This window comes from Centroberyx affinis, unplaced genomic scaffold (assembly GCF_046629955.1).
Source record: "Centroberyx affinis isolate AG114_WGS23_722 - 3 ecotype Tasmania unplaced genomic scaffold, CSIRO-AGI_Caff_v1 ptg000634l_1, whole genome shotgun sequence".
NCBI classification, from domain to species: domain Eukaryota; kingdom Metazoa; phylum Chordata; class Actinopteri; order Beryciformes; family Berycidae; genus Centroberyx; species Centroberyx affinis.
Window position 1 is genome coordinate 115,783 of NW_027279260.1, and position 13,190 is coordinate 128,972.

The 13,190-nt window shown below is 42.2% G+C and overlaps 1 protein-coding gene across 1 annotated transcript in view; it reads right to left on the bottom strand.

Annotated features, from left to right (window-relative positions):
- slc4a3 (solute carrier family 4 member 3) overlaps window positions 1–13,190 on the bottom strand; it is a 48,770-nt gene that overhangs the window by 5,980 nt on the left and 29,600 nt on the right. The window contains exons 6-15 of the mRNA XM_071518776.1: window positions 10,696–10,841; window positions 9,172–9,352; window positions 8,524–8,659; window positions 4,539–4,704; window positions 3,594–3,699; window positions 2,837–3,021; window positions 2,071–2,293; window positions 981–1,196; window positions 698–846; window positions 224–418 (exon numbers count right to left, since the gene is read on the bottom strand). Coding sequence (XP_071374877.1) covers window positions 224–418; window positions 698–846; window positions 981–1,196; window positions 2,071–2,293; window positions 2,837–3,021; window positions 3,594–3,699; window positions 4,539–4,704; window positions 8,524–8,659; window positions 9,172–9,352; window positions 10,696–10,841 — 1,703 coding nt within the window. The remainder of the gene's footprint in view (window positions 1–223; window positions 419–697; window positions 847–980; window positions 1,197–2,070; window positions 2,294–2,836; window positions 3,022–3,593; window positions 3,700–4,538; window positions 4,705–8,523; window positions 8,660–9,171; window positions 9,353–10,695; window positions 10,842–13,190) is intronic.

Genomic DNA, 13,190 nt, shown 5'->3' on the forward strand with positions numbered 1-13,190 from the left:
ATAGCATCAATACTACTACAACAACTACTATTACTACTACTATTACTATTACCACTACGACTACTACTAATGGTAATAATTGTTCATGATCTGCCATTTCAGGGTGCCAAAAAGTATTTATTGAACAACGTAATTTATCCAAATACTTTCAGGTATCCTAAAGTGTTTTACTGTTCAACTATTGATAGAGTTAATTGTACTGTATTTTATCTGGAGTAGCTACCTTGATGAGCTTAGAGAAAGTCTCATAGATGAAGATGAGGGAGATGAGGAAGGCAAAGATCTCCTGGGTGAAGGGCGAGATGTAGCGAACTAGGAAGCTGCCCTCTGCTGCCACAATCACCAGGACGATGAAGATGAGCCAAAAGCCAATCCACACCCGGCCGGTGAGGTACTCAAACCCCTGGGCTTGACAGAACTGAGATAAAGGCACAAAGACAAAATAATAACGTGTTTATGGAGAGCCAAATGGGAAACATGTAACTCTTTTGCAATATAATAGACTGAGATAGTAACTAAATTCCAGCAGTTACATGTTATTATCGATAAAATAATCAAAGGATGATAATTCAAAGGATTATGGTAAACCTTCAAATCAAATAAAAACATGAAAATCATCAAAATGGAGTTAATGAGGTTTTGTGTGACAGCTGTGTAAAGTATACTGTTAGGATTTCTCTGTATTCTGTTCAGGCACCTTGTAGAAGGCTTCTTCAAACACCAGTAAGGGTCCTGAGAAGCCAATAATGAGAAGGGGCTGACCAGCTAGCAGCGAGAATATAACTCCAAGAGTCGCAGTGGAGACGATAAGCTCAGACACTCCCATCATGCCTTCTGTTTTCTCCCCTGTGTGTCAAAACAGCCACAAAAACATACAAAAATACTTTTAGAACACTGTTTTGCCTGTATTTGTATCATTCACTTAGAAAATAATCACACATCCATCCATCACACATCCATAAAAGCCAAACCAAACCTACCCAGCAGGCCTCCGAAGGTTATGGTGGGCGACAGTGCGGCAAAATAGATGAAGATGACGGCAGCGATGCACTGCATGTCCAGGGCGTCCTTGATGTCGCTGACGTAGCGCGGGTAGCGGCGGCGGATGTCGTGGATCAGGCCTCCGAAGGGGATCCCCGAGCGCTTCAGGGGGTCCACCTCCTGGTCCCCCTCCTCCTCCTCCTCTGGACTCACCTCTATGGGTTTGTTACAGGGTCGGTTAAAAATACTAATCAAACTACTACTACTACTACTATTAATGATAATTAACCCATGAAATAAAAATCAAAAAGTCAAAAATAGAGTTTAAAAACAGGAAGGTATAAAACAGCCAGATAGCACTTTTAATGCATTCATCATATGTTTATTACACTTGTAGAGATGAATGCTTTTAGAATCATATACTACTAAAAAAGCAGCAAAAGTGTAATGCTACGTCTTTTAATGTGTAACTTGTATTCCAAAAATCTCTAGTTGCAAGGGTCTTTTGTTTAGTGAAGTGATGGAAACTAAACATCTTGAAATGTATTGTCAAATTTCTAAAACTGATGCTTTTACTGTCCCATAACACAAAAAGAGCATACTATATCTTCGAGGGTTTGACAGGCTGTTAATCAGTACCGATGACTTAACGATTACTTCACCAGGTGCTGAGATTTCTGGATTTAAAAACTTTCTGGCCTGTATTCTGTTGTGGAACAAAAACTTTTACGTTGTGATAAATCACCTCTGATGACACATTACGTTTCTGTTGGATCTCTGTTCTAATTAGCTAGCTTACTTGCTTACTTGTGAAAATGTGAGTCATTATTTGTGTTGATTACAGGCCACTGCAAGCTGAGCCAGAGATGTGTCAATTTTGAAATTTCTTGGTCACCAACAGAGGTTGATTAAAATCATAGATTACTTGACGCCCCTTTAAGCCCCATCATAAAATGAACTATGTTGTCAAAAAGGAAACTGGGCTGCAGATGATTTTCCAGAAATATTCGGCTTCCAGAATGCAAAACACTTCTTACAAACCTGGACTAAGAGTTGGGGATCTGGGCCTGAAAATACTACATTGAGTACCTTTATTGTCCTGCTCCAGTCCAGGTGCGAAGGACTGGTGCCTCTTGAGTTCCCTCTCCTTCCTCTTGCGCAGCATCTGCTTCTGGAAGTCGGCCACCGTCTTCAGCAGGTCCTTGCCCTCCACATCCGAGGGCGGGATGACGATGCTGCAGTCCAGGAACTCGTTGATGCCATTCAGGAGGTCCTGTCTGTCATCCGCAAAGTAGGCCACCTCATGGAAGTTCTAGGGCAAAAAGATATCAGTACTCATGGAAGTCCATTTAAGCCAATGGGATATTTCTAACTGTAATTGTATATTTATAGTATCTGATATTGGTGTGAGGTAATGTGAATTTCCATTATGTCTTATCAGTGTTCAGAAAAAAGAGAATTCTTCAGTTGTAAAGCTTTTACTTCTGAGGTTTCATTATTCTGAAGAAAGCCATATATCAAAGAGGGTTCACTTCATCAAAAATTACCGGAAAGTAATTGTTTTAACAAATTTAATTATGCAATGACATGTCCATCAAGCCATTGAATAATGACACCTAGAAACATATGGCTGACATGACATGACATGAACAATAAACTCAGTAAGTCATTACTTATCTTAGGACATTTGTGTACAAAATGGTATTATTTCTGGTGATGTGATGAATTATTCTGTGTTAATATTGAGCAATGAATGAATGTTAATTTTCTTCTATTGTTTTTTTGGAATGAAACCTTTCAATCATATGATATGACTGAAATGTGCAACGCTTCATCCAAGCCAGCTCACAGCTACCTTGTCAGACATGAGAGTGGAGAAGGAGCGTCCGATCTCATGATAGTCCACGTTGGACTGACTGGGCCCCAGCAGGACGAAGAGGAAGCGCACCGGGACGGGAACCTCCAGCACCGACTCCAGCAGCACCGCCTCATTCAACCGGACGAAGGCCATGGCTGGCTGCTCCAGAAACTCAACACAGCCTTGGGTGGAGGAGAACAGACGGCAGATTGTTTAGTGAATTACACTGGGGCACGATTTTGCACTTCACCACGTTTAGAGTGACATGTTTGGTAACAGAATCTGTTAGACGGTACTTTGGCTAACAGGGCATTCGTCATCTGTTTATTACACCTTACATGAGATGTGAAGCAAGCTTTTATTAGCAAGTACCATGCTATGTAGAGGTGAAAACGGTGTAATTCTGTGTCTTACACCAGAACTTCCAAGGTTTAAAACCAAATGTGAATGCTTAAGATTTGAAGAAACCTAAAACCAAGAGCTTTTAAGATCAAGCTGTGATGGCTATTGGTGTGGAACAATGGCAATTGATGGAAATGACATCACACTCAATATTACACGGCCTTATGTCCATCATCCTAGAGAGAATCCCTAACAATAACGGATAAATTACTGCTCCCATATGTGAAAATCTTTGGAAAGTGGTTAGCTATGGTTGCTGATTGGAATTAATTCAAAATATCAAAAAAGAGAGATAGAGAAAAAGCAAATTAATCCCACCAATCCTCTCATTATTTGCCAGTTCTGTGCTTACCAACTAACACAATAACGGCTTCAGCATCTTTGGGAATCTTGGCCAGGAGTTTCATGGATCTGGCTGCAGCTGGATGGCTCTCCGGAGGCAGGGGGTGGAGGGATTTCTTGGAGGGGGAACAGCGCAAAGATTAGCGACAACATAGTCTTGGCATGCATAATTTAACAGTATAATACAGCACGGGACCATAAATGTGAAATTAACTTTAAAGTGGAAATAGCAACCTACATGTATGTATGAATTCTGCGATATTATTCTTATGCCCCTGTGCGGCTCATTCTAAAATTGCGAAGATGGATGACTTGTTCCTGAATTGTATTTTTTTTTTAATGGGCTGTTTTAAATTTGCCAACATTTCAAGCCATGGGGAACATTAACTTTTCACAGTTAATGCATCAAGAAGTTTTAACTAGGAGCACCTGTAAGCTGACTAAGAACATAATCTGACACATGTGGTAGAGGGAGACTTGCTTTCTCTGACTTCAAGCACTACCTACACGACTTCTGACCTCATGAAGGAGTGTTTCAAAGACCGACGCAAGAGCCACAGGCCTCACATCAGGAATTTACTCTAATCATGGCTAAATCTATGCTTACTGGTGATTCTCAGAAGTTAATGCAAACCACAAACTAGAAAAAGACAGCTCAACATTGCTTTTATCTCCATCCATTTAGATAGCTGAGTTTAATTATCCTGGTGGATTCCTGTCAAAAGTATTTAATCAGTTACTTGGCCTCGTTAAGTCATATTTACTGAGCTGCACTGTTCAAACTACGCCCTCAGGCTATCACCGGATGGATCGCATATCTTGGATAAATCGCCAACCTCTGAAATTGACGCAAATAGTTTGGAAGCGTGCGGAGTAAAGAGAGCTGGACAACTAAGAGACAGATAAGTGCGAAAGAAAAATAGCCGAGCGAACTCACAAACAGGCTCACAAACACGTCTTGTTTGGGGTCGTATACCGGCCCTTTGCCGTCGTGGTGCTCCTCGTGCTCCTCGGCCACCAGCGGCAGGTTGGTGTCCTGGACGTGGTTGTGGTTGAAGCTGCCGTGGAGACTGGCGGACGAGTGGTGGCGGTGGAAACGGTGTTTCAGGTCACTCGGGTGGCTGGGAGAAATGAAAGAAAGGGGAGAAAGGGGTTAGAAACTTACCATCACGCTGAAATCGCTGGTATCAGCAAAATTACAGGTGTCATTCTCAGTTCATCCAGGAGATATTGTCTTGAATTCAGCCTCGCAGACTTCAGTTCAGCTTTAAATAATCGGACTCTCTTATTGCAGAAATTCGGCTCAAAACACAAACCAGCAAGGTAAAGGCAAGGTGGGAAGACTGAAAGGTGGTTCTGAGACATGTTCCCAAGGAATGTCAGAACATTATTTTGTTTTCCTTCATAGATACAACCACACATGCTAAATACGTTTTTCTCCTAACTATCGGTAGCTCAACAGGAGCTTGTGTATCCATGTGACATCTCTCCAGCCTGAACAAGGAAAGCAAACAAAGAAATAATTCTGCTTTTTTTTATAGTGCAGTTTTCGCTTATTTTAAGAGGACTAGAATTTATAACCTCCTCCTCTCCTCTCCTTGTCTCCTCTCCTCTCCTCTCTCCTCTCCTTGTCTCCTCCCCTCCCCTCTCCTCTCCTCATCTCCTCTCCTCTTCTCCTCTCTCCTCTCCTCTCCTCTCCTGTCCTTGTCTCCTCCTCTCCTCTCCTCTCCTCTCCTCCATGGTGGGACACACAAACACACAAACACACAAACCACTCTCCAATTATAGTAGTGGCATGTTGTGGCTGTGGGACAATTTGGGATTCAGGAAAAGTGCACGGCCACGATTCGTGGCCCAATCTACCTTCTGTCCATTCAAAATATTTAATAGTGTCACTGCATGCAGTGGCAACCCAGCCCATAGATTCAGAATATTCATTAGCTAAATCTTTCTTAGCACTGTCGCCTCACAGCAAGAAGATCCTGGGTTTGATTCCCTGCCCCGGTCCTTTCTGTGTGCAGTTTGCGTGTTTGCGTGTGTTTTCTCCAGTTTCCTCCCACAGTTCAAACCCACTGAGCAAAAGACGTGATTTCAACGTCGCGTCTATGCTTTAGCTCTCATATAGCCCAGGATCATTACGGCTATGTATAGACCTATTTTAGACCAAGCAGTAAATACATTATTACAATGAATAAACATCTGTAAATACCAAAAATATGCACCAGAGAAGTCCTGTAGACTAGCCTACAAGATAATTATCTGAGCGCAAGAAGTCATTTCAACATTGCGTCTATGCGTAGCTCTCATATAGCCTAGGATAATTTTGTCTATGTATAGACATCTAATAAACTTTCACTTTTCAACCCCATTTAAACGTAATTTAGCCTAGACGGCTATGGGCCATTTAGACGTGTTTTAAACGTCTAATCAACGTAAAAATTGCAGTGGGAAGACATTCAGGTCAGGTGAATTGGAGGCTCTAACTTGCCCATAGGTGCGAGTGTGAGTGTGTTTGTCTGTCTGTGTGTTCGCCCTGTGATGGACTGGCAACCTGTCCGGGGCGTTTCCCTGCCTTCTGCCCAATGCATGCTGGGATAGGCTCCAGCAATCTGCAATTATGAATAGGAATCAGCGAGTATGTAAAATGAATGACTGATTTAATAAATCTTTCCAGTTTTATAGCAAAGTTAATCAAATGGTAATTACGACGACATCTGCGTCGTAACTTTTTTATTGTTAATTTTACATTAGAGCATCAACAGAACGCTACGAGACAAGGCTGTGTGGCCTTATTATCTGTGCTTGTGTGCACATGTGCATGTTTTTTCTCTGCCTCTTAAAGGGAAGCAGCAGTATTCTGTGCGTCAGCGACCAAGCCCCTCAACACCGCTTCATCACACCGCCGCTCGGTCCAACGGTGACATCACCTCACTCATTAGGTCTGCACGGTCCAATAAGACGGCGCCCAAGTTGGACCCGGCGGCACCCCGAAACAAAGGAACGAGGTGTGACACTGAAGCGAATTGTGCTTGTGACATGTCCAGAGGATCTTTAAAGCGGACTGAGTAAGCCATGAGCTAAATTCTAACAGCACCTCGATGTATTTCTCTCCACGTCGTAAATCTCGTATCTCCGACCGCCGATGGCTATAATGACAGAGGTTTTTTTTCCTGTGGAAGCAGCCAGTGACATGCTGGGAAATGATGTGGAAAGACTGTGAAAGACGGGATGAGCACATGAGGGCCTGGTGCTGAGAGTGTTGGCTGACTGTCTAATTATGTGTTTGCGTGTGTGTTTTTGTGTGTGTTGGTTTGTGTGTGTGTGTGAGAGAGATAGAGCTTATTTGCCAAAAAGTCACTCTGTACGAGTATCACTCAACGGACTTCCACAGCATTTAACATAAATAATAATAAATAATAATGTTAATTATGTCCCATTATGTGGTATGATCTATCCAAACCGCTGAAGTGCCACCACACAACAGCAATGTCCATGAAGATTACAGTTACTGATCGAACCTGGGAAATCCCATTCGGTAATTCGGTTTGACAGCTGACATTAAGTTAGCTCGCTTTTTCATTATGTAACTGTGAAAAATCTATCATGCACCCCGGGTAGCACACTGTGCCTTTGGCCAGATGTGTTAGGTCAGTTTAGTTGGCATGCCAATGCCAATGCCAATCAATAAGCGGTGGTGATTTGAGGGAGCTGGAGGGAGTGAGGTGAGAACATGTCACATAATTACATCCACGTGCTTGTATTTATTTGATCACACATTTACCAATACACATTTAATGTAACTATGCTGTGAGCTAATTAATGTGAGCGCCTGTGTAGAAACTTGGATGTTAGAAAGGCAGGTGGCTGGAAGTGTGAATGTCTATGAGGTTATCAAGTGGGCAATTCCTATCACAGATGCTCCTTTGAATTCGGATCATGACACCTCCAGAGGGGTCAACAGTAAGTTCTTGTGTCCCATAACCATCACTTAGGCTTACACTGAATCGACAGCTTCACACCCAATAATTTCCGACCACACCATCGACCTCAGCTGCAGCGGGCTAATAGGCCGGCTTGACACAACCTGCTCAGCTGTACAGAAACCAAAATGCACCAAAAAATCATAGGGCAAAGGGACTGCTGGTCCTGTTGGCTGGTCCACTCAGTGGTTCAGAAAGTAAATCTTTGGCATAAAGACACTCCAACAGCTTGATGCTTCAATAATCAATCTCCTTTCAACTCAACTCTTGTGTCATTGCTTTTATTAATAGCATGTTAGTCTGTTTGTTCTCAAATCAAAGTGCACAGTTTGCTCCCTCTGAGTTCTCGGTCCCGCTGGCGACACCATCATTACAAACGCATGTTTCACGGCCAAGCATTATTCAAACCCACAGAACTTCATTTTAAATTCTAGTCAAGATCCCAAGCTTTCCAAAGATACCAAATATGTCACACTGAATTACAGGGATATGTGTATGAGACATCTAGATTTTTTCCATCTGATGTGAAATGTGCAGCTATAAAAAAGTGGCGTCTCGGAAATTTAAGAGGAAACTCAGGATGTGAGGGGTTAATTTGATGGTCCATGCTTCAAGTCCCTGTTGAAGTCTTGACATTTGCAATTTAATCCACCATGGGGAAGTACACCAAACACTGAGCCAAGTGTTGTTGAATGTCACATTTTGGAAATTGCCTGTTCAGTTTCCAACAGTTAAGCCTTTCAACAACCACCACAGCAGAATGGCCTAGCGGTTAATGAGGTTCTCCTCCAGCAGGAGGGCCGGGATTGGATCCTTGTGCGGTCATACCTTCAGAAACATCCTTGAACAAGATACTTAACCCCCTATCTGTTCCAAGGATACCACACTAGCTGGCTGACCCCGATGCCCCAACCAGAGGATGAGTATATCAAGTCAGTGAGTGTTACCATGCTGACTGACCTGTGTTTGAGGAGCAAAGCCCGGAGAACACTGGGCCGGTCCTCGGCTCTGATCTGGTCAGAGATGATCATGGTCTCCACCACCAGATGGGCGATGCCAGGCAGTGAGTTTTGCTCCAGGTCCAGCAGAATGGCACCTAGGGCAGGAAAGAAAAGTTGGTGAGATTGGATTTTCCAAAAAGCAGAGATACATAGTAGGTACATCCAGTCTAGGTGCTTGGCTGAATGTGAATCTTGAAATAAACAAAGATAACCTGTATTCTGTTTCTTTAAAGAAGAAAATGTGGGCTATCTTTGTCTATTTCAAGATTGTCCATATTAGCCAAAAATAAACAATAGAATTCTGTTTTTTGTGTAAGACTCAATGTTTGTTCCATGAAGGTGAATCAAGACAAAATCATTCAAACCCACACATTATTAGCTGTCTTTTCACCGTTGATTTTGACAAACACTAACAGAAAATATTTTGATTGAAAATGGATCTTCATCAGGCTGGTTTTTCCAACAAAAGATGATAAAGACTTGAGGGCGTGAATTTTTTGTGTTTCTTTTTGAAGTGAGATGTTTTTATAAGCCCCTTATGGATTTTATTTAATCTGAATCTGCATCTGTTCATTTTTGATAAATAAACCAAACCAGGGCCTTTTACCGTGTGTGATGGTGCGGCGAAGCTCCAGCAAGCTGCGGAAGGAGAGCGACGCCACGTGAGGTTTGCCCCAGCGGTCCGTCTCCTCCTCCACATCCTCCTCAAACTTGATCCAGCGAGCGCGCTCTTTCCATCGCATTTCATGGTCCTTCTCCACAATCAGCTCATTCAGCTCCACAAACACCTGAGGATCAGTCACCTTTAGTGCTCAAATATAACACATGGTTTTAAATGCTGTGGTTGTGAAGGTAAGGCCAGTGTCAGTGATTACCCCTTGGATATGCTGAAACGTTTTGTGAACAAACTGTAGTCTTGGGTGGTTTGGAAAAAACAAGCATCCATCAAAGTTAAATTGTTGATGCTGTATGATTAGTATGATCTCTATCTGCATGTTCCCAGTTCTCAGAAACCGTATGAAGTTTCTAGGAACTGGGAACAGTTACAAGCATATTAAAAACTGTCAACTTCCCCCACATTTTTCTCTCCTCACTCCAACCTTCACCAGTATGTAACTTGTACCGATGAGGCAAGGAACATTCTTGGAACCCATAATAATCTACCCAAAGAATATGATTTTGCTACAGAGAACACATCCAACATAAAGGTTTTGCAGGGCATATCTTGGATGGGAGGGATATTTTACCAAAACATGACATTATACTGATAGAAAAAAAATACACAAATGACGAAGATAGCTAATTCAATGACACAGTCTACATAGATGTTTATAGGGGCCAACTGAAAGGATAACTCAGTGGTTTGGATGCAGCTAAGAGGATAACTGAGTGGTTTGGAGCGGACTTTTGTCACATTTCAACAGATATATTTCATTAAAATCATTTTCCATGAAGCTTTCTCAGAGCTATAAACTGACCCTGGCACTTTTTTGAGGTTTAGTGACACTATTGCTGTTCAAACTGGAGTGAAAACGCAAGTAGCAATCATGCTCTTTAGTCTTTTTTTGGTGACTCACCTTGAAGTCAATGAAGAGGAACGTGTTTGAGGTGACACTCCACTCCAAGAGCTTTAGCACTCACTCCCAATACTGATTACTACTTGGAGAGGCTTGATGAATTAATGCTGCTTACCTAACTACAGAAAAAATGGCTGAAGATTGTAAGACTATAGATCAGAGAAATCCAATCTCACAGATGTGACTATGAATACATAAAACAGAGAAAAGCATAAAAGTTTAAAAAGTCTAAAAAGAAATCTGAAATTATTCTTAAAAAAAAAAAGGCCTGTTCAATCACAGTAATGTTACTGTAATTCGCATGATAGCAGGGAATATTATTGTGGAAAATGTTGCTTGAAAAGGGACGTCTTCACCCAATATTGAATATTTACAACTGCATAAAAAACATAATTGATCAACTTAAAAAAAATGATTTGTGTAAATGTAGATGTAGTCATCATGTTCATCATTTTCAATGAGTTAATTTGAATCTTTTTTGAGACACACATTCACAGCAGTGAATGCTTTATTGTGGCAAATGTGTTTACTACTGTGGCTTGTGTGCTGCTCACCTCATGAGTTTTCTTATCTGATGCTCTCTTCTTCTTCTTCAGGCTGGACAGCGGTGTGGAACTGTTGCTGGTCCGGGACAGCTGGCATCGCGACGACTTCTTCACCAGGTGGCGCCTCACACCGGGGTTGTCCTCAAATCTGTGACCTGAACCAAACACACACAAGCATTAGAAGCCCAAAAGTCAAAGGGCAACATTACTCAGCTCTGTTCTCAAGATTTCACACAGACTGATCCAATGAGTAATTCTGGAGCCAATGCACAAATCATTAAGGACCGAATCTGCACTCAATAGTCTCTCTCATTACTTGGATTCACAAATACAAAGCTGTTTTTTTTTTTACTTTAACCACAAACATGCACAACACTAATGTTAACTGGATGCATTTTGTAAATAATAGCCCGAAATGTTGTTTTGGGGATTGTGAAGTGAACGATTAAAAGATCATTTCTGAGACAGGAGATGTGCTCCGCATTGGAAAATCATAAATCAGATTTAAATGTCTGTTTAGGTTTCCAGCTGACAGAAAAAGAACATCCCATAATAGCAGGCAAAAGCTCCATGGGTGAGGGAGAATCTGTGTCCGCCATGGGAAACAAACAAAGGTCATTATTTGAGGGAGGTGGTTTTGCCCCCAGACATTTGTAAGTTCAAAGGAGTAATTCAATTTGCAAGCTCCGAAGCCCACAAACCATATTTTATTTAATTTAGCAAAATGAAGTGGTCTTGTCATTATAGGATGGACCTGGCTATGATTTGCTGTGTGAAGGAGTCGGGTGGTGCTGACTTTATATGGACAAAAGGACTGGGAAACCCAAAGGAAAAGGCTAACCACCCATGTGGAAAAGGTTTTTTTTAGAATGCCCGAGGGTTTTCTTGTAATACATTATTTGGAAGTAATCATTATAATTTGGTAAATTGTAAGTCATGCATTGCTGGTTTTACAGGGTTAAAAGGTGGGAGGGAATCGCAGCTAAATCGATGCAGGCTTCGCTTTATTGGAAAAGCCAAATATGACAGGCGTATCGTTCTTGTTTTAGCACCTAATAATGTCCTTTACTCCTTGTGTGTTTCTCTTGTGAGTCCAAATACTTGTCTCTGCCAGTGTTGTCAGCCCAGTGTGGTTCCCGTCACGTGTCCCCCGCCCCTCGCTCAAACAACAAACTTTCCCTCTCCCTTCCATGCTCCTCTGCCCATTAATTTGTCAAGAATCTCGATGGACAGGGGTTCATATCCAACCCAGTGTGTCGCATGTCATCCCCCTCTCCCAATCTTTCCAATATGCAAAACCTGCTGAGCAGCAACAAAATAAAGGTAGCAGTACTAATCCTGCGACCAATTCTAAAGCTTTGTTCACATGTCAGCATGAGAACTTGTTCTTAAAAGCTTTAGCACAAAGCTTTAGCACTCGCATTGAAAAGTGCAATGTTGTAGCCTCTCCAGCACGCTGCTTGGGGCTTACTGAAAACCAATGAAGAATTTACTTCCAGCAACGACTTCCACGCAACTACCTGCTCAACACATCTCAAGGAACGGCAAGTGAAGAACATGAGCAACATGTAACATTTCGCCATGCGTAAGTCTTCTTTGTGTGGAAATTCTCTAAATGAGTTGTACATTTCGGGAAGTTTTGAAATATATAGTATGAGCTTTTCCTCCATTTGGGAAACATTGTGACAAGACTACAAAGATGATGGGTGTACTGCAGCTGCCTAATGTAATGCCACCGGCTGCATGTTGAAAGGTCAGTGACTGGGGGGGTTCAAACTTTGAGCGCAGCACGACGCACACTGCTCACAGCATGGGACTGTGCACGAAAAACCTGTCTCCATGGAACTCAATGGCTGAAGCGCACACAGAACCTTTCTTGCACTGAACTGTGAAAAAAGTTTACAAAATATAAACATAAGACTCCTCTTGCACCTACAGCCAGCGGTAGCGCGGGTGAAGAACAGCAAAATGTTCTTCCATGCTCCACTCACCAACAGGTCAAATTCGATTACTGAAGCCATTGCATGTAAACACAGCATCCAAAACGGATGTTGTTATGGTCATCAAAATATGAAGGACACCATTGTAATGTACATCTTTCTCTGGTTTGATTTATGCCTAAAGATTCCTCCTTGCTCTCGGTGGCAAAACTCATCAAGACAGTGCTGGAAAGCAAGAGTTTTCTAAAAACATTTTGCATGGGCAGATTGAGGAGAGGGAGAGCAAGTGTGAAAGTGAGAGAGAGAGAGAGGGAGAGAGAGAGAGAGAGAGTTGTGTGTGGCTGTGTGAGCTTGTCATTGTGGATGCCTTTGTTTGGGGGCTAGCAACATTAGTTTAGGTAGTTTTAAGTTTAAACCAGCATAACCTGCTATAAATATTCTGACATTCTACTGCGTCATGCTGAGCCCAGGGGAACAGAGAGAAGCAGAGAGCAGGATGAGTTATGGAGGCAGTATTTCAGCTTGCGGAGCCTCCCAGGAGAAAAGCTCGAAAGGCCGTCCTTG